Source organism: Bos indicus, chromosome 9 (genome assembly GCF_029378745.1).
Source record: "Bos indicus isolate NIAB-ARS_2022 breed Sahiwal x Tharparkar chromosome 9, NIAB-ARS_B.indTharparkar_mat_pri_1.0, whole genome shotgun sequence".
NCBI classification, from domain to species: domain Eukaryota; kingdom Metazoa; phylum Chordata; class Mammalia; order Artiodactyla; family Bovidae; genus Bos; species Bos indicus.
The window spans coordinates 43,901,706-43,928,590 of record NC_091768.1 but is presented as its reverse complement, the minus strand read 5'-3'; the positions used below and the strand labels follow the sequence as shown (position 1 = coordinate 43,928,590).

The window sequence follows — 26,885 nt, the reverse complement described above, 5'->3', positions numbered from 1 at the left end:
TTATAAAATTCTAAAAATTCACCTTAGAAAAATGACTAGATTTAAGAGAAGAGCCTTTTTACAAAAGTTATTTTGTTAAAGTTCACTTTTGAAATCACATAGGTACAGTATTAAATTCTGAGTCAATGGATATAGTATGTCTACAACCTCAGATCTACATCAGTATTTGTTGCTTTTCTTTAAATACAAAAGGTAGTTTCAACAACTTATTTCTAACAGTCAGTCTTGAAAATAAGTCAATTTATACAAAACATTAATATCCCAGTAGAGACATGTTTTACAGCTGACAGAGAACTTTTTCTAAATTTTGTACCTAGAGGCCTAAGATCTAACTTTAGGATATACTAACAAAGTATTCTTTAAAGAACCAAGATCTTTTCTCTTAAAATAAGCCTAATATAAAAGTAACAAATTTGAACACGAGTTACGGTAACAAGAAGTGAAGTGAAAGTCACTCAGTTGTGTCTGACTCTTCTAAAAAACTATCTCTTACAGTGTAATGTTAGAGCACCCTCTGCTGACTAATAAACTCAAATACTCTTAAGAAAGAGATCCTTAACTTAAGATCAGCTTTTTTCATTTCCCATATAATTTTTAAACATTAAAGACATAAAGAATATAGAGGATAAAGCACTAAACAGATAAAGCCTCCTCGGCACCTCTTTACAAATGGACAATGTATTAAGTATTCAGTATATGCATACCACTGTTCTTAAATATTTTTCTATTCTAATATGCAGAATTTAAAATGTAATTAGAACATACAGAATCAGAGAAAACAATAACAACTAACAGAATTATCACCACATATAGCAAAAAGATCCCTGAACTGAGAGCCTCAATATATGGTCCTACTTGCTCATTTGAGTAAGTTATTTTATTTATTTGAGTCTAAGTTTTATCAATAAAAAACTTATTTAGATTCATTTATTCATTCAACAAACATTTACTTAGCACCTCTTCTGAGCCACTGCTTAAGCTACAAAGCACCTGCTCAAGCACCTCACACAGATGATTAAATATCTGCAAAATAATTAATATAAATAGGAGACAGGGTTATTATAGAGAGAAAGAATATCAATTTATACTTTCTTCCTTCTTTTAGGAATTGTCTAAACTGGTATTTGGTTTTCTTTCTCACTTGAATTTACTTAAAACTCCAAAGAATTAAGCATAAGGCAGATATCATCATCCTCCTCAAATAAATGTTCCTCTACTCTTTTTTTGATAATTTTTAATAATTTTATTTATTTATTTTTGGCTGTCCTGGGTCTTCATTGCTGCGTGGGCTTTTCTCTAGTTGTGACAAGAGAGGGCTACTCTTCATTGCAGTACTCGGGATTTTCATTGTGGTGGCTTCTCTCATTGCAGAGCATAGGGTCTAGGATGTGCAGGCTCACATGTGCAGGCTGGGAGCAGTTGAGGCTCCCAGGTGCTAAATCATAGGATCAATAGTTGTGGAGCACAGGCTTAGCTGCTCTGCACCATGTGGTATCTTCCCAGATCAGGGATTGAACCTGTGTCTCCTGCACTGGCAGGCCAACTCTCCACCACTGAGCCACCAGGGAAGTCCCCCTCTACTCTTTAGTCATCATTATGGTCTCAAAAGTCCAAGTCTTAAAAAGCTTCAGTGGTAGCAGCTTCTCTACAATGATTATCCTATCCTATGAAGCCCACTGCTTAAATGCTAGGTAGATATTGACAGCCTATTTCCAGGAAAATAACTCTTATCACATAGGAGAAAACTGCTATGGTTCGGAGCAAAAAGAGAAAAGGTCAGAACTTAGTCCAGAGGCTTTGGATTACATTCATGCCTCAGTAAATTATTCATTCCTCAAATATACAGAGTACCTAACAATACTAAAGGAAACGTTGTATCAAAAGCAGTTAAAGGGCTTCCCTGGTGGTTCAGTGGTAAAGAATCCAGCTGCCAATGTAGGAGACATGGGTGTGATCCCTGATCTGGGAAGATCCTACATGCTGCGGGGCAACTAAGCCCATAGGGCACAACTATTGAGCCTGTGCTCTTGAACCCAGAAGCTGCAACTACTGAGCCCACGTGTTGCAATTACTGAAGCCCACGTGCCCTACAGACAGTGCTCAGCAACAAGAACAGGCCACAGCAGTAAGAAGACTGTACACAGCAATGAGAGAGTAGCCCCAGCTCTTACAATGACAGAAAAGCCCACATAGCAATGAAGATGCAGCACAGCCAAAATAAATAAATAAAACTAAAAAAATTTTTTTAAATAGCCATTAAATGAGTGCACAAGACATAGTTATGAAACTGACATCATACATAAAAAGTTAACACCCCCAAAACTAAAATGAAGACAATGTGAACACAACTGCATTCACATAAGCTCTCTAAAGGGAAAAATAACTTTGCTCTTTAATAAAAGATTTACAGAAAGGATAAATAATGACAAAGTAGGAACACATATCTTGAAGACAACGTAACAGGGAGAAATGGGACCAAATGTCATTTACTGATATCATATATAGAATACAAACCTACAGAAGACAAATCACATCAAATACAAAAATAACCACCACACAAGATGAATTAAAATAGCAGCTGAAAGATGAAGACGTAATAACCATTTACTATAAAAGCTGAGTTGAAGTTTCTCATCTCTTCCAAAGTTTCTCAATTGGAGGTGGTTTTGCATCCCATGCCCTGCAACATTTTTATTATCACAACTGGCAATAGAGGGTAGGGGCCAGGGCTGCTGCTAAAAATACTGCAACATACACAGTAGCCCTTCCACAACAAAGAATTACCTGGCTTCAAACGTCAATACAGCCCTTGTTGAGAAACCATGCTTTACAATGATAAAACTAAAAAGCCCACGGTCAGTCACATCAGTTCTTCTTATGGTAATTGGTAACTGTAGCCCGCCAGGCTCCTCTGGCCATGGGATTTCCCAGGCAAGAATCCTGGAGTGGGTTGACATTTCCTTTTCCAAATCGACAACTAATGCACATTAAGCAATACAATTTCAATATCCAACTATAATATAGATAGAACTGTCAAGAACATAGATATATCCTATTGCTACTCACCCACAATCTTTCCCCCTCCTTCCTTTCCCTCTACTCTCCTGATCCTTGCTGCTCTTATACTTCTTTTAAGCCACCTTCCCATTCCAAAACCTTCAATTCTTCTGAGAAATAAAAAGAAAACAGAAAACATTGACTTATCTATGCTGCCTGAGGTCTAGAATTATTCAAGAGTCATGAGTCTGATAATGTGATTATGAAGATCCGTATTCTGTTTTGATTAAAAAATGGACATTATACCAAAAAAAAAAAAAAGGTTAGTGACGTGACCCATGACTGAATACAAGATATTACCTTTTATGTTTCTGAATCATTAAGAGAAATCTAACTACTCTTGGAAATTAATCAGCACAAGGTGAGTTCCAAAAGTTCACTCCTTATTTCTAAATGATCCTTGGATTCAAGACAGTTGTACTTATTACATACCTACTAGCTTTCTTTTATTTGCTTTAAGCCTCTTTTAAAACTCTTCATTTTTTACTATTCCCAAATTCAGAGAGCAAGTCCATTATTAAACTATTATTCTTCGTATTTCACTTAAAGCTTGACTCAGTCTGTACCTTTTTCATTTAACTGCACCTACATCTCAGCGTATCTTGGGTCATTTTATTCTTCTTCCTGTAACTTCTTCAATTTCCTTAAATATTTTTGGAAGCACAATGACCAAAGCTCCCGGTAACAGAGGAAGCACAAAATTACATCATCTGTAGATAGATAAGCCCAGATTTGGGATTTATTTTCAGTATATTTCTGAAAAAGGATATTTATTTTAGATGTTTCTGAAAAAAATAGTACTCTGATATATCATCAAAATTATTTTTCACATAAAAAGGAAATCAATATACTTTAACTACTAGACCAAAGCTAAGCAACATAGCACAGTGGTCAACTGTATGTGGCAATCAGTTTGAAAGATGTCCCTCCAGGTAATCATGTGTATATAAAGATCTGTTTATAAAGATTTTAGAGACAGAAACAAAACTGAATAGTATCACAGAGTGACTTATTCATATTTTAAATATATGTTAAAAAAATAACCAAATATACTATTACCATGTCATATAAAAAATCTATTGATGAAAATATATAAATCTGTCCTATGCATCCAAATAGAAGGCAGAAATATTTCCAATAAAATAGTTTAGCATTGATTTAAAATCCACTGTATTATAGAGCTAGACTAGTGATTTCTTGCACAGAACTTTTAAAAAACTGCTTCAAGGCACTATATCTTCTTAAAGCTATCATATACTCAATGCTTAATAATGCAGAAAAATTCACTCACCATTTCAGTGGTGTGCCTTCATATTCAAACCATATCTCACTAATGTCCTCTTGTCTCATAACCTTCTGAAAGTGCTTTTTCACTTTGTCAGTTACCAACGTCAAATAACTTACTCTTGGCAAAAGCAACTGAAATGAAAATTTATAAAACCATATTTATTTACTATTTTTTTCAAAAAGAAATACACTAAATAGGATTTTAAACTACATTTTGAATATTCTGAAAAACAGGCATGTTTTTTGCATTATTTTGAATATTATAACAAAGCAAACTTTTTTATAGAAAATCAAAGGCTAAAGGTTAAGATGACTTAAAATTTCTTATGAGGTCATTACTTGATGTATAGCTTATAGGGTAAATGCCTAGAATAAACAAGTCTATGTGTAATCCTTCTGTAAAAGTTTTTTTCCAAATAAAAATACAATGCAATCAGAAGCCATACTATTTAGCATATTTATTAGTTCTATCAAATTTAACTTGAAAATTAATATGATTCACCCGAGTTAATTCAACTCTGGGAAGATAATCACCTCAGTGTAATGTACACTTTGACTTATCAATCAAGAGTTCTCAGTTGATCCATCATATTTTGATAATCTACTGTGTACTGACTCAGTTGTGAGAAGAACACCAAGGCAAGGACATAATCTACCCTCAACTACAAGGCTAAAATAAAGTGGAGGTTAAAAAAAAAACTCTTAAAAAGTACTTACAAAACTACTTCAGCAGCAACAGAAAGGCCTTTAAAGGTCAGCTAGAAGATTTCATTTGATAAACAATGAAGCCCACTATGATACCACAAATAAAATGATACGATGAGAAATAGTGAAATAAGTGAAAGTGTCAGCTGCTTAGTCATGTCTGACTCTGCAACCCCATGGACTGTAGCCCACCAGGCTTCTCCGTCCATGGAATTCTTCAGGCAAGAATACTGGAGTGGGTAGCCATTCCCTTCTCCAGGGGATTTTCCTGACCCAGGGATCAAATCCACGTTGCCCACATGCAGGCAGATTCTTAACCATTTGAGCCAACAGGGAAACCCCAAAGAGAAACAGTACTTGAGGATTATTCTAACCATTGTATATAAAAGACTGCAATAAGATTCTAGACAGGAAATCTGTTAAGGAAATATTACATGAGATGAGAAAGAAGGAATGGAAAAGTAGGGGAGGCCTGGAAATTAGAACAAATTTTGGTGATAACTAATGAAGAAATCTGAAATGCAATAAAGCACAAGCTTAGAATATAATACTGATGAACTGGGGTCCTGCTAGTGTCAGTCAACACTAATCTGTCCTTATGGAGGCTGGACCTACTTGGGCTTTGCAGAGAGAAAAGTCTGGAAAGGAACACTGAGGATGGTATAGTAAGAACTGGAAGCATGAAGGCCATCAGAATTATTCCCCCCAGGAAAGGAGCCCAGAAAGAAAACATAAGAGAGCAATGATTTATTTAAAGAACCTACAGGTAGATAAAAGGAGGAACTTGGCAAAAATTCATGTATTCTCCTCCTTTGCAGGAGAAGCTCTAGCCATTTCTTGCTTTCCTAAGGTTCTGTTCTCTTTTGGTGGTAAAATGGTTTGTTACTCTCTTTCAGCTGCTTCTGTGAATGGAACTCTGTATCACTTTTCATGTTGCTTATTCAAAGTTATGTTTTTTTGATCAGTGAATCAAATAGAATTATGTACTGGGCTGGGGACTATATACAGAGAGAAATATTCTAGTTCAGGGATCGATACTTAATCAATGAAGATAGAGGTGACAGGCTCCAGTTAGGTAAGAGAACATTACAGTGGTCCTAGGGGCTACAAGGTAAAGGATGTGAGTGGTAGCTGGAATGTTCCAGTATGGAAAAAAGGTGCTCATATTAGGAATAAGCTGTAGGATAGGAATGTGAATTGAACAGAACATAATTCCTCTTTTTAAAAGATTTTTAAATTTTTTGGTCATGCCACACAGCAAGTGCAATCTTAGCTACCTGACCAGGGAGGGATCAAACCTACGCCCTGGTTTGGAAGCATGGAGTCTTAACCCCTGGACCGCCAGGGAAGTCCCAGAAGCTCTTCTTTTATTATATAATGAAACAACTAAAATGTGATTAGAGAAGAAAAGAAAAAGGAAACTAAAAGTTACTAAGTATAAGGAAAAGCACTAGTTGTTTTACAGGAAGTATTATTATCACTTCTATTTTACATACAGCTTTAATATTAGTAACTTGTCAAAACCATATTCTATTAAAGAAATCACAAAGAAAAATTCATTAGTGTCACAAATGACAGAATCAAGTACAGATGTAACATGGACAGTCTCTAAGAAATTAAAATATCATGGTAAATTAGCCATTTTAAAAAAATAAATAAATATAATCTATTCGTCCAACAGTTCTGTATTATTAAGTCCAGGACTTTAACCAGTGTGTTGGGTATTACATAGTTATCTACTCTGTAGAGAACGATATTCACCTACGGAGATCCTAAGAAGGAAGATAAATCAGGAAAAAATGAGTGTGGGTATCAGCTCTTGATTTTGGAAAGACCTATACTACATGTACAAGGTTTAGCTGCTGCTGCTAAGTCACTTCAGTCGTGTCTGACTCTGTGTGATCCTGTAGATGGCAGCCCACCAGGCTCTGGCGTCCCTGGGATTCTCCAGGCAAGAACATTGGAGTGCGTTGCCATTTCCTTCTCCAATGCATGAAAGTGAAAAGTGAAAGTGAAGTTGCTCAGTCGTGTCCGACTCTTAGCAACCCCATGGACTGCAGCCTACCAGGCTCCTCCGTCCATGGGATTTTCCAGGCAAGAGTACTAGAGTGGGGTGCCATTGCCTTCTCCGCAAGGTTCAACTAGAGTTGCTGAAAAATTCACAAATGATTTTCATGATACAAAAATTTCTTTCCAATAAGGAATTAGTAACATTAGAATTTAAGCTCCATTAAGACAAGGGTTTTCATCTGTTTTGTTCACGGCTAACATTCCCAATGGCCAAAATAGTGCCTGCTTTATAAGAGGCGTATAATAAATATTTGATAAAGAATCAGAGATGACAAAGGTTAAAAGAGTGACAAAAGGTCAAAAGTGATAAATTTTAAAAGAATGCTCATTCATAAGACAGAATCCACACTCACACTAAAATGTAGCTGGAATCTTCTGTTCTACATTGGCCCGTGGGAGTAATCTGTAACTAATATAAATATAGTAGCACTAAGAAAAAACTAGAATAGGTACAGATACAGTTTATCCAGTAAATATTCAAATAGGTAAAATGGAAAGAAAATAACAACAAAAGCATAACCCTGCCTTCTACATTAGGATTGTATCACACAAGAATTTTCTTTGGTATATCTCATTGGTTTACTTCAAGCTCATTTTTTCAAACTGTGTTAAAATATACCTAGCATAAAATTTACCATGTTAACCATTTTAAGCAAACAGTTCAGTGACATTAAATACATTGACACTGCTGTGTCACCCATGTGACACCCATGACTATCCATCTCCAGAACTTTCCATCAAATTCTGTACCTATTAAACAATAATTACCTCATTCTCTTCTTCCTCCCTAGTGGCTCAGATGGTAAAGAATCTGCCTGCAGTGCAGGAGACCCAGGTTTGATCTCTGGATTGGGAAGATCCCTGGAAAAGGGCATAGCAACCCACTCCAGTATTTTTGCCTGGAGAACTTCATGGACAGAGGAGCCATGAGACACTTCTGAGTGACTATCACTTTCCCTTCTTCCTCCCAGCCTTCCATAATCACTTTTTAACTTTCCGGCTCTGAATTAGACCCTTCTAGAAGGCAATGGCCCCCCACTCCAGTACTCTTGCCTGGAAAATCCCTTGGACGGAGGAGCCTGGTAGGCTGCAGTCCATGGGGTCGCTAGGAGTAGGACATGACTGGGCAACTTCACTTTCACTTTCATGCACTGGAGAACGAAATGGCAACCCACTCCAGTGTTCTTGCCTGGAGAATCCCAGGGATGGGGGAGCCTGGTGGGCTGCTGTCTATGGGATCACAAAGAGTCGAACACAACTGAAGTGACTTAGCAGCAGCAGCAGCAGCAATTACATCTAAATGGAATCATAAAATAATTGTCCTTTTGTGTCTGGCTCATTTCACTTCAATTAACGTTTTCAAGGTTCAAGTTCTTTTAATACAAAAAGGTTTAACCCCTCCAGGGATACTCTCCACTATATGGACTCTTATTCTCTTATTCTTCATTCAGCACTCAGTATGACACACGTGATACATTTTTTTCCCTCTGTATAGCCAATAAGGAATACATGTTTTACATAGTTGTATAGATTACTTGACTTCCGTGGTTGCTCAGCAATAAAGAATCCACCTGCAACGCAGGAGATGCTGGCTTGATCCCTGTATTGGGAAGATTTCCTGGAGAAGGGAATGGCAATCTACTCCAGTATTCTTGCCTGGGAAATCCCATGGACAGAGGAGCCCAGTGGGCTACAGGCCACAGGGTCGCAAGAGTTGGACATAACTTAGCAACTAAACAATAACAACAGATGGCTTATGTTTCAGCAAAAAAGTGCCTGTAATATTGTTTACACCAAATCCTATTTTGTCCAAGAATTTTCAGCTATAAAATTAGAGATTCACTTAACAAACAAACATAGAATTAAAATACACTGGAATCCTCTAGTAAACAGAATCCAACAACATATTAAAAAGATCACACATCATGACCAAGTGGGCTTTATCCCAGGGATGCAAGGATTCTTCAATATTCGCAAATCAATCAATGTGATACACCACATTAACAAGTTGAAAGATAAAAACCTTATGTTTTTATCTCAATAGATGCAGAGAAAGCCTTTGACAAAATTCAACATCCATTTATGATAAAAACCTTCCAGAAAGAAGGCTTAGAAGGATCATACCTCGGTATAATAAAAGCCATATATGATAAACCCACAGCAAACGTTATCCTCAATCGTGAAAAACTAAAAGCATTTCCCCTAAAGTCAGGAACAAGACAAGGGTGCCCACTCTCATCAATACTATTCAACATAGTTTTGGAACTTTTAGCCACAGCAATTAGAGAAGAAAAAGAAAGAAAAGGAATCCAGATTAGAAAAGAAGATGTAAAACTCTCACTGTTTGCAGATGACATGATCCTCTACATAGGTGCCCTAAAGACACCACCACAGAATTACTAGAGCTAATCAATGAATATAGTAAAGTTGCAGGATATAAAATTAATACACAGAAATCCCTTGCATTCCTATATACTAACAATGAGAAAACAAAGAGAAATTAATGAAACAATTTCATTCACCATTGTGATGAAAAGAATAAAATACTTAGGAATAAATCTACCTAAAGAAACAAAAGACTTATATATAGAAAACTATAGAACACTCATGAAAGAAACCAAAGATGACACAAATAGATGGAGAAATATACCATGTTCATGGATGGGAAGAATCAATATAGTGAAAATGAGCATACTACCCAAAGGAATCTATAAATTCAATACAATCCCTACCAAGCTACCAATGGTATTTTTCACAGAACTAGAACAAATAATTTTAAAATTTGTACGGAAATACAAAAAAACCTCAAATAGCCAAAGCAATCTTGAGAAAAAAGAAGAATGGAACTGGAGGAATCCACCTGCCTGACTTCAGATTTACTACAAAGCTACAGTCATCAAGACAACATGGTACTGGCACAAAGAGAGAAATATAGACCAATGGAACAAAATAGAAAGCCCAGAGATAAATCCACACACCTATGGACACCTTACCTTTGACAAAGGAGGCAAGAATATACAATGGAGAAAAGACAATCTCCGTAACAAGTGATGCTGGGAAAACTGGTCAACCACCTGTAAAAGAATGAAACTAGAACATTTTCTAACACCACACATAAAAATAAACTCTAAATGGATTAGAGATCTAAATGTAAGACCAGAAACTATAAAACTCCTAGAGGAAAACATAGGTAAAACACTCTCTGATATAAATTACAACAGGATCCTCTACGACCCACCTCCCAGAGTAATGGAAATAAAAGCAAAAATAAACAAATGGGACCTAATTAAACTTAAAAGCTTTTGCACAATGAAGGAAATTAAAAGCAAGGTGAAAAGAGAGCCTTCAGAATGAGAGAAAATAATAGCAAATAAAGCAACTGACAAAGAATTAATCTCAAAAATATACAAGCAGCTCATGCAGCTCAATACCAGGAAAATAAATGACCCAATCAAAAAATGGGCCAAAGAACTAAACAGACGTTTCTCCAAAGAAGACATACAAATGGCTAACAAACACACGAAAAGATGCTCAACATCACTCATTATCAGAGAAATGCAAATCAAAACCACAATGAGGTACCATCTCATGCTGGTCAGAATGGCTGCTCTCGAAAAGCCTACAAATAATAAATGCTGAAGAGGGTGTGGAGAAAAGGGAACCCTCTTTCTTTAGGAATAAATTCCACTGTTGGTGGGAATGCAAACTAATACAGCCACTATGGAGAACAGTATGGAGATTCCTTAAAAAACCTGGAAATAGAACTGTCATATGACCCAGCAATCCCACTGTGGGGCATATACACTGAGGAAACCAGAATTGAAAGAGACACAGGTACCCCAGTGTTCATTACAGCACTGTTTACAATAGCTAGGACATGGAAGCAACCTAGATGTCCATCGGCAGATGAATGGATAAGAAAGCTGTGGTACATATACACAATGGAATAGTACTCAGCTATTAAAAAGAATGCATTTGAATCAGTTCTAATGAGGTGGATGAAACTGGAGCCTATTATACAGAGTGAAGTAACTCAGAAAGAAAAACACCAATACAGTATACTGACACATATATATGGAATTTAGAAAGATGGTAATGATGACCCTATATGCAAGACAGCAAAAGAGACACAGATATAAAGAACAGACTTTTGGACTCTGTAGGAGAAGGCAAGGGTGGCATGATTTAAGAGAATAGCATTAAAACATGTATATTATCATATGTGAAACAGATAACCAGTCCAAGCTCGATGCATGAAACAGGGCACTCAAAGCCGGTGCACTGGGACAACCCTGAGGGATGGGATGGGGAGGGAGGTGGGAGGAGGGTTCAGGATGGGGGACACACGTACACCCATGGCTGATTTATGTCAATGTATGGCAAAAACCACTACAATAAAGTAATAGCCTCCAATTAAAATAAATTTAAAAATATACCAGAATTCTGTTCCATTTCAATGTGTGAGGCATCACACTAGGTGATGAGGACAGAGCAGTGAATGAGACAAAAAGAGTTCTTCCTCTCATGAAGCTTATAGGCTTAAGAGGAACACAGTAAAAACAAAATTACAAATATGATGAATGTAAAGAAGTAAAGGATGTTATAGGAGCAAACAGCAAAGAAATTTACAGGAAAGCTCAAGGAAGGCCTTTACAGGAAGTAAATTTTAAGGCAAGAGTCAAAAGGGAAAGAGGAACGAACCAAACATGGGTGGATTTGGATGTCTGGGTGTGAGTAGGGGTGGGAGATACTTCTGTTCATTCTAGCAGAGGGAACTGCAAGGAAGGCATGGCGTGAATACAGAAAGACAAAGACTGGCACATGAGGAATTTTAAGAATTTGAATATGAAAGGACTGTAGAGGTTTAGGACAGAATAGTACAGAAGAAGCAAGGGACCAGGTCACGAAGAACCTTGTAAACTACATTAAGGATCCTAAAGGCAATGAAAAGCCACTACAGGTTTCAAGCTGGCAGGTGAAAAGATTAGGTATATGTTTTTAAAGATTACTCTAACTGTGCAGACGGGAAAACGGAAAGAGGGCAGGACAGAAACCAGGGAAATCAGTTAATATTATAAAACCCTTTGGTTTTCAAATGGTGGTCTGAACTAGGCTGTATCATGGCATATGAAAGGTATAAGAAAAGTACGAAATATCTGAGATGTAAAATCAGACAGATCCAATTATGACTGAATGTCAGCGATATAGAATAAGGCAGTATCAAAGGATGAGTTCCATGTTAATTGCTGTAGGAGTAATTAATTAGCTGGATGATAAGACAAGAATAGAAGATGGCAGATGACCAGGTTTTCTGGAGTAAAGATGATGAGTCCAGCTTCAAACACACTCAGTTTGAGTTCCTTCGAGACATCTAAGTGAGGTTATCAGCAGAAAGACATACAGATCTGGAGCTCAGGAGAAAAAGCCTGGGGAGCTGTTAAGATAAAAATGCTCAACAAAGACATAAAAATGGAGTGAGAGCTCTAGTAGGGGAAAAAATTGAGAAAGTGAAAGTTGCTCAGTCATGTCTGACTCTTTGCAACCCCATGGACTATACAGTCCATGGAATTCTCTAGGCCAGAACACTGGAGTGGGTAGCCTTTCCTTTCTCCAGGGGTTCTTCCCAACCCAGGGATTGAACCTAGATCTCTGGCATTCCAGGCAGGTTCTTTACCAGCTGAGCCACAAAGGAAACCCAAGAATACTGGAACGGGTAGCCTATCCCTTCTCTAGCAATTCTTTCTGACCTAGTAATTGAACTGAGGTCTCCTGCATTGCAATTGAATTCTTTACCAACTGAGCTATCAGGGAAGCACCACCCCCTGCTCCGCAAAAAAAAGAGAAGTGGACCCCCCCCCAAAAAAAAGGCAAAGCAAAGGGGAGCACAGGAGCAAAACCAGGGATGAGGCACTGCAGAGTGAGAGGACAGTGTAATAAAACCGAGGAAACAGCCAAAAATATCAAATAAGGCTGAGAGATCAAGCAAATTAAAGTTCAAAAGCAGACTCTAGGTCTGGTTAAAGAATAAAAAAATAAAAATTTTTAAAAAGATGTCACTAGGGACTTTGACAAGAACAGTTTTGTTGAAGCAATGCGAAAATATGATTATAGCAAAGTAAGTAGTGGGAGGTGGGGAGGAAACAATGAGTACAGACAATCCTTTTGATAAGTCTGGCTGTGAAAGAAAATCAAGTGGTTGAAAGAAAGATGGGGTCAAAGAGGTTTGTTACAGGATAGGAAGGATCTGAGACAATATAAATGCTGCAAAGTTGTTGTTAATAGACAGAAAAAGTTGAAAGTAAAATAAATAGAGAAGGCAGAAGATGGGATCCAGAACACAGATGGAAAGCTGGGCCTTGCCCGAGAAGAAAGGGCACCTCTTCCATTAAAACAGGAGAGAAAAAAGTGAATCTGTGCAGATACACTCTCACCTCTCTGTGCAGATACGCTTTACAGAGTTGGCGGCAGAAAGGTAAGGAAGGTCCTGTCACGTGGTTTCTATTTTCTTTGTGAAGTAGGAAGTGAGGTGAGGGCTCAGAGGAGTCCTAGCAGAGGACAGACACAGTTGACTATGGGAATATAAACAGACTGCTGGGTTTAGGGTCTACTCAGATCAACTACCACACATCTGTGTGATCACCTCTGGTAAAAAGTCACAAAATATGAATGCAATTTAGTGTGTATGTTTCATACTGGATAATCTAAAGGAAAAGTAACAGTTCAAATGAATATAACAGAAACAACAAAAACTGAAACGTTGCTTTGTTTCTAGGAAAGTTCCTTGCTAATATTCTCTGTAATATAAGATATAATTCTCAATGATTATGACACATAGAATTGGCTGAAAGATTTATACAGAGCCAACAAATCAAAATGCAGAAATAAAGAGAAATATATCTAACATTAATAAGCTTTTCCAATTAAAACAGAAAATCCCAGAAGACTCTGAATAAAAATTATTTAATTTACAAATTTGGTACAGAGTGGATATTTTAAAATCCAGTTTCTAAGAAAGAAGCTATAAACATTAAAAAAAGGAAACTACATTCCCATTCACCCATCCTTCCTGCACCTCCCCCTGAACACGAATGGACGCTTCAGGCCACAATGACAACCCTGTTATATCACCTCACCTGAACTCTAAGAATGTCTGGGAAAGAGGTCTACTAGCTCTCAGGGCAAATTTTCATCCCATTTCATCTACCTCTTTAAAACAGTATCATTATTACAACCCAAAGCAATTAAAAATACATTCAAGCTTAATTTACAACAAAGAGATACGTGAACTAAAATCATATTGGCACTAAAGTGTTTACCGATAATAATTCTAATAGTAAAACCACTGCTAGTGGTTTTGTATACAGCATTTTCTTTCTTCAGTTCAGTTCAGTTCAGTCGCTCAGTCGTGTCCGACTCTGCGACCCCATGGACTGCAGCATGCCAGGCCTCCCTATCTATCACCAACTCCCGGAGTTTATTCAAACTCATGTCCATTGAGTCAGTGATGCCATCCAAACATCTCATCCTCTGTCATTCCCTTCTCCTCTCGCCTTCAATCTTTCCCAGCATTAGGGTCTTTTCAAATGAGTCAGCTCTTCGCATCAGGTGGCCAAAGTACTGGAGTTTCAGCTTCAACACTACAGTTGAAAAGCATCAATTCTTCAGCACTCAGCTTTCTTTATAGTCCAACTCTCACATCCATACATGACTACTGGAAACCATAGCCTTGACTAGACGGACCTGTGTTGGCAAAGTAATGTCTCTGCTTTTGAAATGCTGTCTAGGTTGGTCATAACTTTTCTTTCAAGGTGTAAGTATCTTTTTATTTCATGGCTGCAGTCACCATCTGCAGTGGTTTGGGAGCCCCAAAAAATAGTCTGGCACCGTTTCCACTGTTTCTCCATCTATTTGCCATGAAGTGATGGGACTGGATGCCATGATCTTAGTTTTCTGAATGTTGAGCTTTAAGCCAACTTTTTCACTCTCCTCTTTCACTTTCATCAAGAGGCTCTTTAGTACTTCTTCACTTTCTGCCATAAGGATGGTGTCATCTGCATATCTGAAGTTATTGATATTTTTCCCGGCAATCTTGATTCCAGCTCGTGCTTCATCCAGCCCAGCGTTTCTCATGATGTACTCTGCATAGAAGTTAAATAAGCAGGGTGACAATATACAGCTTAGATGTACTCCTTTTTGTATTTGGAACCAGTCTGTTGTTCCATGTTCAGTTCTAATTGTTGCTTCCTAACCTGCATACAGATTTCTCAAGAGGCAGGTCAGGTGGTCTGGCATTCCCATCTCTTTTAGAATTTTCCAGTTTATTGTGACCCACCCAGTCAAAGGCTTTGGCATAGTCAATAAAGCAGAAATAGATGTTTTTCTGGAACTCTCTTGCTTTTTCAATGATCCAATGGATGTTGGCAATTTGATCTCTGCTTCCTCTGCCTTTTCTAAAACCAGCTTGAACAACTGGAAGTTCATGGTTCATGTACTGTTGAAGCCTGGCTTGCAGAATTTTGAGCATTACTTTACTAGTATGTGAGATGAGTGCAATTGTGCAGTAGTTTGAGCATTCTTTGGCACTGCCTTTCTTAGGGATTAGAATGAAAACTGACCTTTTCCAGTCCTGTGGCCACTGCTGAGGTTTCCAAATGTGCTGGCATATTGAGTGCAGCACTTTCACAGCATCATCTTTTAGGATTTGAAATAGCTCAACTGGAATTCCCTCACCTCCAATAACTTTGTTTGTAGTGATGCTTCCTAAGGTCCACTTGACTTCACATTCCAGGATGTCTGGCTCTAGGTGAGTGTTCACACAATCACTTTTTCTTTCTTACACTTCAGTCTTTATCTGACTCTTTGTGACCCCATGAATGGTAGCCTGCCAGGCTCCTCTGCCCATGGGATTTCCCAGGCAAGAACACTGGAGTGAGTTGCCATTTCTTTCTCCACACTTAAGTATGCATGCATTTAAACAGCAAAATCTGAATTATGCTGCATAGTTTTAAAGTTCAGTTCTTTAATATTTATTATATGCCTGTCACCCAATAATCTGAAAAAACATCACCACAATGAAGTTTCTTTTGGGTGAAGAATTAGGAAGAATTCAAGGAAAAAAAAAAAAATCAATTCGTATTAAAAACAATCTTCTTCCAACAGTTAATCTCATTACTTACCATTTTTAATTCGATTAGAAACAAAAAACAACTTATCCTCTAGTTCTCACAATGGTCTTTTCATATTTAAAACAGATTTATAAATAAGGAAGGAAAAATATTATATTCTTTACTTGCTTTTTTTAAGTGCAGAAAATGTGTCAAACATCATATTCTGATTTAAAAGTAAACAGTCTTAAATCATGTATCTCTTAGCTTTCACTACTTTGACCAACTGGACACACATACACTCCTCCGTGTAAGTACTATTAGAAAGCTGCCCAAGGTTAAAAGTTTTCATTAAAATAGCAAAAGCTAGTTTGGAAACAAACTTAAATGATATCCTCACCCAAACTACTGAGGGAGAAGAGTAAAAATACATCTAACAAATGAAATGTCTCTAAAAATAAACTATGATCACTTTTCATTTTAACCATGGAAGTTTTTCTAAAGATGGAAAATTGCTGAGTTTCCAAAGTAGAAATGATTCAAATTTATATAATCAGTTATGATTATCTGAAAAAGTACAAAAGACTACCCAATTTCTCTGAAATTATCATTCAGTAAGAAAACCCAGAGAATTTAAACAAACCCCCAACATGGGGGTGGAGAGACTTTCATGCACTGAGTATCTACCATTTGTGTGACATATTCCAGATTCAAGGACGCACAGAGAAAAACGAAACAGTTCCTGTATCCAACAAGTCAGAGGACGGGCCCCTACAGGAGCTTCCTCCAACCATCTGACTATCCCCAGCTGGGGCAGGTAGGGGACGAGTGCTGCCTCACCAGCACACAGGGGAGAAAGCCAAGGGCAAGCTCAACTGAAGTGAAACAAGAGACAGTCCAGCAGCACAGACGTGTTTCACTTCTCCAGATCTTCCTGAGTAAATAATACTACGTGTGCATGCATACTAAGTCGTTTCAGTCATGGCCGACTCTTCGCAAGCCCATGGACTGTGCAGCCCACCAGGCTCCTCTGTCCACGGGCTTCTCCAGGCAAGAGTACTGGAGTGGGTTGCCATGTACTTCTCCAGGGGATCTTCCCAACCCAGGAATCAAACCCATGTCTCATGTCTCCTGCACTGGCAGGCGGGTTCTTTACCACTGGCACCACCTGGGAAGCCTGTGTACCTGAGACACAAAGGAAAAACTAAAATGACAGTAACTGAGAACGTCTTTGCCTACTAGGGACTGTTTAGTAAAAAGGCAAGATGCTATTATCTCTGACTGACAGATGCTTACGTTTGGATCATATCGGCAATTAAAAAGAAAAAAGAAAAGCAGACTAAAATCAAAAGATAACTGATACTCTCTTTTTAGAACAGATAATACACTAACTCCAATCCACAAGCCTACATGCAACAAATTATGTTATTAAACAATATGTTTCTTTTTATCTATATTAAATCATGAACATATGAAGATACACCCACATTCATATGTTCATTTCAGCTATCAAAAAAATTTAAATAGTTGCTTTGAATACAAAAGAACCAAATCTGAACCTATCATTTTCAAAATAGCTTCCTGTTAAAAAACCACACATAACTTATGATTCATTATCATACACTATAGATGTGTAAGAAAAAGAAAGTCAAGATGGTCCCGTATCAACATGTCAGCAGTGCTTTTATCCTCTGAGCACTAGGATTAGAGACGATTCTTACTTCCTTCTTTTCACAGGTCTGTGTCTCCTAATTTTTTTTCCATAATAAGCACATATTAATTGTATACAAAGAGTTGAAAACCAGCCTCCTGGTTCTTAAGAGCTTTCTCTACAGAAATGGACAAAGTCCCGACATCCCACTTGCCACCACCAGCATACTTACATAGTATGGCTCTGCCTCGCGTTCAGTTATCTCATCCTGATACAGGGTGAAGCAAGTTGGAATTCGTCCAAACCACACATCTCGAAGCACATCTTTGTCATCTGTCATTCTTCCAGTGATGAAAGCAGTACATATAGGCTAAATTATTTTCAGCCAAAGCCAAACTGAAAATAAAATGAAGAGCGTTGGTCTGATCCTTGTAAGAATAAACGAACCTGCTCCAAAACAAAGATTATAGGAAATCAAGAATGCCGTTAACGATTATTCACTTCAAAAAACTACATGATGGCATTCTTTAGAATGAATGCAAAAATCAGTACAACAAATTCCAAATGTGAAGCCATTATTTATTTAAAGAGATCACAGAAGTAACCATTTCAAAATTACATATACAAATAACAAACCACAGCCAAAGTGAAACTATACTTGCAACATTCTCTCAAGCCCCAAAAAAGTATACTGCTTATCTAAAGTGAACTCTTCACCTGTAACTTTTGTCTCAGTTTTCTCATCTATAAAATGGGAATAATAGCACTGACCATGTAAGAGAGATATGAAAATTAAATTCATACATGTAGAATACTTACAATAATGCCTGTAGCACAGTACTAGTAGTATAAGATGTATCTGTCATCATAATTTATAGAACCAACAAGAGCTTGTCTCAAAAAATGTTTAAAAGTCAAAAACTTCAAGAACTTAGAATAATCAAAAGCATTATCTAGTGTAAACTGGAATTAGTAAAGGAAAATACAACCAAAAATTATGCACTGAGCATTGCTAGTAACACTCACGATAAGAGTCACAATTTGACCATTTGATACACCCAGCTCTGTGGCAGATGATGAGGGCTTCACGATGATGATGACAATGACGATGGTGGTGTTCATTTTTTAAAAACCTCAGGCATATTTGACTCTGCAACCCAATGGATTGTAGCCCGCCAGGCTCCTCTGTCCATGGGGATTCTCCAGGCAAGAATACTGGACTGGGGAGCCATTCCATTCTCCAAAGGATCTTCCAGATCCAGGGACAGGACCCAAGTCTCCTGCATTGCACGCAGATTCTTTACTGTCTGAGCCACCAGGGAAGCCCCTACAGGCATTGCCCAGAAGGTACTATTTACAAATCTGCTAAACATACCATGCACTTTCGTGTACGTTCCATAGCTGTGCTCATGCTGGTGGTTCCTAACCCTAAAGTACCCTTCCTCACCTTGTCTTCGACTTGGACAGCCTTCAGGAATCTGCTCAAAACAGCCTTTCTTCTATGCATGAATCAGGCAGAACCTCACTGCACCTTTACTTTTCCACTGCAGCAGGATTTTCAATCTGGTACTCTTTCCACCATACCATATTAATTGCCAAACATCCCTTTCAACTCCAATATGTCCATGGTTATAATTAAATGTTACTTTGTGAGTGCTTTCATAGGGAGGAGGGGAAGCAGTTAAATATTAACAGAACTTACCATGTTCAGGGAAGAATTTTAAAAGATACTGAACTTGAAGACTGGGTAAAATATGGACAGAAGAAAAGAAGACAAATAATCCAAGCAGGGCAATATAGCATTAGCAAAGACAGGAAGTGGCAGGAGCAATATATGAGCCAACGTTTTAGGAAACATATTGGGAACAGTAATAGACAATGAAAGAGTTGACACTGTGACACGGTCTACTACCATACATGATTTTAAGCAAGTCACTTTACTTCACTAAGTCTCAATTTCCTTAACTGTAAAAGTTACCAGGGTTGTTCTAGAGAAAAAAATCTATAAAGTATGTGACATGGTACTGGACACAGTAAGTGCTGAGACATAAAAGCAATTATTATTCCTTTAATGTCAAATTTATAAATACATAATGTAACCAGATCATGAAGTATACCAAATAGATAACTGTAGGTTTTCAATTTTATCCAACAAGCTGTGAGGTTCTATAATGGTGAAATAAAAACAATTATCTGGTATAGTCAGAACTATGGCTTTTCCATTAGTCATGTACGGATGTGACAGTTGTGCCATAAAAAGTGTTGAGAGCTGAAGAACTGATGCTTTTGAACTGCAGTGCTAGAGAAGACTCACGAGAGTCCCTTGGACTGCAAGGAGAGCAAACCAGTCAATCCTAAAGGAAATCAACCCTGAATATTCATTGGAAAAACTGATGCTGAAGCTGAAGTTCCAATACTTTGACCACCTGATGGAAAGAAAAGACCCTGATGCTGGGAAAGATTGAGGGCGAGAGGAAAAGGAAGCAACAGAGGATGAGATGGTTGGATGACATCACTGACTCAATGGATGAGAGTTTGAACAAACTCAGGGAAATAGTGAAGGACAGGGAAGCCTGGCATGCTGCAGTTCGTGGGGCTGCAAAGAGTAGGACATGACTTAGCAAATGAACAACAACAACAACAAATCTGATGGCAGTGCACAAAAGGAGATCTGAGTCAGAGAAAGCATAGCCAGGAAGCAATGTCCACAACCAAGGCATATAATAATGAGTGCCTGACCTAGACTGGTAGCAGTGGTTTGAAAACAGATAGGAGGCTTTTCCAGTGAAGAATAGAAGTTGGTAAAAAAAAAAAAAAACTGGCCGAGGGATAAAGACAAGGACTGAAAAGATTTAAATGCTTACAGTAGGTAATAGAGTAAGGTAATTAAGAGGTTTTGAAACTGGACTGACATGGGTTTCAACCCTGACTTCCTCATATAAGCTGTGAGTCCTTGGACAACAAACCTGACATCTCCAAACCTCCTATCTGTAAACTGAAGATAATTCTAATGTCACAGGTTGCTCTGTGTTTAGCACCTAGTAACCAACAACAGGAAGAATGGAATACGTATTTAATTCCATGGCCGCTCTGCTTGCATATCCTTTGCCCCTTCTCTTGGCCAATTCTTAATCCTCTTTTAAGAGTGAACCTAACATCAGTTTCTTGGGACGCCTTCCACTAAGCAAACTACAATCTAATTACTTATTATTTATCTTTATTGTTATATGGTATAACAGTGCACTGCAGGTATGTTTATCTTATCTGACTCTTGCCCCTCCCAAAACTGAACAGTGAGTTCCTTGACAGCAGAAATTGAGTCATATATACCTTTGTATCAGGGAGGGTAGCACAATTAGCACATAGTTGGTTCTGGAATTTTTGTTAAACACCGGAAAATATATAAATAAAGAAAATACATAAACCCCAAGGTTACACTAGCTACTGAAGAAACTTCTCCACCTAAACTCTTGCTAAATTGGTACAATCACACTTTAAATTCAGTGAATTTTATTATTTTAGAAAAATATTTTTCCCTCTCATACATACACAATGATATCAAACCACGCATCCAACTTGAAGGCAACATTTTCGAAGAAAATGAAATCTCAAACCATGATACAATCTACTAGAAATAAGCTTCTTTAGGGCAATGACTACTACCCGACTGCTGCTGTATTTTCTGCATCTAATTCTCAGCCTGGAAAAATGGTAGGTGTGTCCAACGAAAAACACTTAGCAAACAGTATAGTGAGTATGATAAGAATGTAATGCACAATTAACAGTCCCTTTTAGGCTACAAACCAAGAGCTGCTAACCTACTACCTAAAGCTGTTTTTTTGCTGACAAAATCGCCAACTATCCACAAATTACTTAAAATATCAAATACCTACTACTAGTAAATTTGTAAACATCTAAAAATATGTTGGCTGGTCTCCCTTTAAATTCAAAAGTGGGCTCTGAGTACTGCCCAGTGTTCTCATGTTTCCCTAGTCCATTTATTCTTCTGCTGTCCCAGATCAGCTCTCTCTTCTCAAATTTTCACATCTCCTTCCTTACTCTCTCTCAGCTAATGACTTGGCTTTTTAACTATTTCCTTCTATCTGGTTACTAAGGATCACCATTTTTGAACAGGGGTTTTAAGGAACAGGCGCACCCCCACCCTGGGGGATATAGTCTGTAACTCGCCCCAACCTCCAAATGTTGAAATGTCCTGAAGTCCTTGAACCCTGCCTTTGGAGATCTCTTAGGGTTTTAAATATCATTTACACATTAACAATTCCCACATTCACATCTTCAACCTAGACTTCTCTTCTGAACTCTAGTTCCACATATACTACTGTATATTGGCATTTCATTTGGAAATTTAGCAAGTGCAAAACAGAAAATGATTTCAGATCGCCCTCTCTCCTCTTCCTAGTACTCTGTGGTCTTCCCCAAACTACTAAGTGGTAACTCCATTCTTTAGTCGCTCAGGCCTTAAATCTGGGAGCCAACCATGACCCCTCTTCACAGCTGACCAGCTCTAGCTTAGACATCAGTCTAGAACCTAGTTATTTCTCACCTCCACTACTACCACACTGATCCAAGTCACTGTGACCTTTAACTCAGATAAATGCCACAGTCTACCAACAGAGGTCTCAATATTTCTGCAACTTGCTGCAGAGAAATAACAACATAATCAGAAAAAAAAATTTAAAACACAAGTCAGATGAGTTCACTCCTTTATTCAAAACTCTTGTTGTTTAGTCCCTCAGTCGTATCTGACTCATTCACAACCCCATGGACTGTAGCCCTCCAGGCTCCTCTATCCTTGGAATTCTCCAGGCAACAATACTGGAATGGGTAGACATTCCCTTGTCCAGGGGATCTTCCTGACCCAGAGATCCTCATTGCAGGTGGATTTTTTACCACTGAGTCACCTGGGAAGCCACTCAAAACTAGACCAATTCATTCAAAGTAAAAACTGTAAGTGTTCAAAAAAAAAAAAAAACTCTTACCAGGCCCTTATACGACCTGAGGCTTCCCTGGTAGCTCAGTAGGTAAAGAATCTGCCTGCAGTTCAGGAGACCTGGGTTCGATTTCTGGATCAGGAAGATCCCCTGGAGAAGGGAATGGCAACCCACTCCAGTATTCTTGCCTGGAGAATCCCATGGACAGAGGAGCCTGGTGGGCTACAGTTCATGGGGTCGCAAAGAATCGGACACAAGACTGAGCAACTAACATTAACTACCTACTCTGACCTGCTAATCTACTTCTCTCTCCAACTTGCTCCCCCGGTGGAGCCAAACTAGCTGATATGCTCCTGCCTCAGGGATTCTGGCTGTTCTCACCGTCTTTTCCACTACATCCACATGGCACCCTTCCTTAATATTACTAGGTTTCTGCTCAAATGTCATCTTCTCTTAGGCCACCACTATAACTTCCTACACATGACACCAGCATGTCCCATTCCCCTTCATTATTTTTTCTCCACAGCACTTTTCACCACTCCACTTCACATATACTTTAATTAACTTTTAAATTAATGTTTCCTCACCCCAAACCTCAAAGTGAACTTCATCATGGCAGCGATTTTTATTGTCTTCTTCACTGTTTATTGCTTCGTTTATTTTTTGTTCAGTGCCTGGCACATAACTGGCACTTCGTATCTGTTAAATTAATAAAGTGAATCTACACTTGAAGCTTGTACATTATTCTAAAATCTCTTATCCATATAGTATCATTCTATTTGTTTTTCCCCAATTTTAATCAGCATACCATGATGGACCAAAGAACATGCTCAAATCCAATATAAAATCCTAAAATTTCCCTCAACTACTACCCTCAGCCCAACATATTTACTTTCAAATTCAAAATTCAATCAACAACTCCCTTTATGGAAACCACAAAATAATTCGGTTCAGACCCAAGTTGTACACACAGTCCCCAAAACTCCGAAATTTATCAAGTAAATTCTAGAAGACTTTAGAAGTCCAGTGCCGTTTGACAGCCTCTGGGTTCTGATTCTTGCTAAAAACATGTTGTGTCTCCACACCCTTCAGAAAAATCTAGAACCAATCCAGTTTCCTTAAGCTCCTCAACTTCAGATGTGACTTGAAAATAATCCAAAGTATAATTAAAGTATATGAAAGTGCTTTGCCAACGGGAAATTTATTTTTGGGCACTAAATATTATTAAAATGAGACTTAATGAATGCTTTGAGAAGATAAACTGGGGAAAACTCCACCGATTTCGGATAGAATCGAACTGCCTATGAAATATCTATGATCTAAATAACTACTGCACGAAAAATGCAAGTCCTGGACTAAACTCCAGAGCCTCTGATGAGACCCCGGCTTCCTACCTTAGAAAGGAACGGACGTATTCCCTCCAGAGATCACACAGGCTACACCCTCCCAGCCGGCGCTAGGGCTCCGGGGGCGGCGCCTGGGCAACGCCACCTTCCTCGGAGGAACCACCTTCACCCGCCACCACCGCCCGGGGGAGCGCTCCTCTCAACGCACACGCCCCTCCTTTTTACCACACCTACTTGGCACTTCCCCAACCCTCTTCCTGCGGGCATTTCCTCACACTGGGGTGACAGACACACACATACCCTACTAGAAGCGCCGGCTTCTCCTCCGGCTTCCTGCACAGGTGAAGACGCTGGGCGGAGGAGAGCGGCCAACACACTATCTCGCCGAGATGCACCAGCCGGGAGTCCCGATAGCCCGCGCAGCCGCAGAAGACACCTGCGCGGAGGTCGGAGTAGAGCCCAGCTCCACTTCCGCCCTCCGGTATCCAGCAAAGACGGCCCGCAGCGCCGCGGAGCCCTGGAAGCCCACCGCAAGTCCAGTCACCCTCGGCGCCCGGAGATGACGTCACTAGACCCCACGTGGCCCGCACTCCGCCCTCCGAGTTCGGCCCAACCCTGCACCTAGGCTGGAGCCAGACTTGAGCATGCGCGGACCGAGCGGTCAAACCCCCTGGCAAGTTCACAGGTGATCTCTTGGCTTGTCTGTGCTTTTGACAGTCATTGATATTTAAGAAGGTTATAACAGTTCTGTGAGAGCAGAGACTTTTACAAATACGGAGACACTGCCTCACTGGAGCTTGATCGCGGCGTCTCTCTCCTGGCTTCCCACAGTAAAATTAATAAAACGTTGATCTTCAAAGTGTTTTCCTATTTTCTCATCTTCACTTTGTCAGAGCCACAGCATGAATTAACAGGCATTTGAAGCCCTCCCATCCATCCAATTGTATATGCCTTTGTCTTCCTGTTGGTTAAAATAACAAGCAATTAGTAAACTTACTCTTAAAAGCTGTTGGCACTGGATCTATCTAGAAGCCTTACCAGACATTTAACGTTAGTCTTTTAATTACACATTCCATCAAATTATTACACTATGCATACCGAGTAAATACTACTTTATCGTTCCTGATAATTGAAAAGATTAGGAAAATCCTAGTATTAGCCACAGGATACTTTTAAAAAGAAGAATCTTCTTAGGGGTTGTTGTTTAGTCTAATGATTTATTAGTGGTAAATCACACCTTATTCAAAATTCAATCAACTTATTGGTGGGTCATCAAATCAGTTTTGTGGGTCCTGACTAGCATTTTTCAGGGAAAAAAATTAGAAAATATTGGCATGCTTCACACATGTATGCAGGTCAAAAAGTGACAGTTACAACTAGATATGGAACAACTGACTGGTTCAAAATTGGGAAAGGAGTGTGACAAGCTTGTATATTGTCACCCAGCTTATTAAACTTCTATACAGAGTACATCATGTGAAGTGCTGGGTTGGATGAATCACTAACTGGAATCAGGTTTGCCTGGAGAATATCAACAACCTCAGATATGCAGATAATCCCTCTCTAATGGCAGAAAGTGAAGAGGAACTAAAGGGCCTCTTGATGAAGGTGGAAAAGGAGAGTGAAAAAGCTGGCTTAAAACTCAACATTGAAAAAACTAAGATCATGGCATCTGGTCCAATCACTTTATGGCAAATAGAAGGGGGGAAAGTGGCAGCAGTGATAGATTTTGTTTTCTTGGGCTCCCAAATCACTGCGGATGGTGACTGCAACCATGAAATTAAAAGACACTTGCTCCTTGGAAGGAAAACTGACAAACCTAGACAGCATATTTAAAAGCTAAGACATTGCTTTGCCAACAAAAGTCCAAAATAGTCAAAGCTATGGTTTTTTCAGTAGTCATGTATGGATGTGAGACTTGGACCATAAAGAAGGTTGAGCACCAAAGAATAGATGCTTTCAAATTGTGGTGCTGGGGAAGATTCTTGAGAGTCCCTTGGACATCAAGGAGATCAAACCAGTCAATCCTAAAGGAAATCAACCCTGAATATTCATTGGAAGGACTGATGCTGAAGCTACAATGCTGTGGCCACCTGAAGTGAAGAACCAACTCACTGCAAAAGACCCTGACCCTGGGAAAGACTGAAGGCAAAAGGAGAAGGGGACGGCAGAGGATAAGATGGTTAGATAGTATCACCAACTTGATGGGCATGAGTCCATTTGGTGGACTCATGAATTTGAGCAAACTCAGGGAGATAGAGAAGGACAAGGGAGCCTGGAGTGCTGCAGTTCATGGAGTCGCAGAGTCAGACAGAACATCGACTAAACAACAACATATATTAAGGTAAATATTGTTTCCTGAAATTTTTATTTTAATATGTATGTGGTATACACTGGATAGGAATGTGAAATACATTTCTTGATATTGGTAGCAGTCAAAAATATTTGAAAGTCACAGTCCAGTCCACTCCACATAATCAATGCAGAAATCCTCTCTATGCATCCTGAACAGACAACCATTAACCTCTGTAAAAAAGTTCTTAGGATAAAGTTGCCCTTCCTTCCCAATGGTAGCCAAAACTAAATGGAGTTTACTCTGAAATGTATTAAAAAAATTAGGTGGATTAATGAATGGATAGAGGGATGAATAGATGGATACATATTTGATAATGCAAGTATAGTAAAATGTTAATGGTAGAATCTATGTAGTAGA

At 38.7% G+C, this 26,885-nt stretch overlaps 1 protein-coding gene across 8 annotated transcripts in view; it reads right to left on the bottom strand.

Annotated features, from left to right (window-relative positions):
- The window catches only part of ATG5 (autophagy related 5), a 153,107-nt gene extending 128,094 nt beyond the window's left edge, over nucleotides 1-25,013 (bottom strand). The window contains exons 1-3 of one of the 8 annotated variants that reach the window (XM_019967284.2): nucleotides 24,473-25,013; nucleotides 18,107-18,270; nucleotides 4,349-4,476 (exon numbers count right to left, since the gene is read on the bottom strand). In XM_019967284.2, coding sequence (XP_019822843.1) covers nucleotides 4,349-4,476; nucleotides 18,107-18,214 — 236 coding nt within the window. In that variant the 5' untranslated portion in view covers nucleotides 18,215-18,270; nucleotides 24,473-25,013. Of the gene's footprint in view, nucleotides 1-3,066; nucleotides 3,173-3,623; nucleotides 3,768-4,348; nucleotides 4,477-18,106; nucleotides 18,271-24,220; nucleotides 24,364-24,472 lie in introns of those variants that run through there. The other 7 variants (XM_070795544.1, XM_070795545.1, XM_019967287.2 and 4 more) reach the window with 7 other exon arrangements.
- Nucleotides 25,014-26,885: the final 1,872 nt, after the last annotated feature.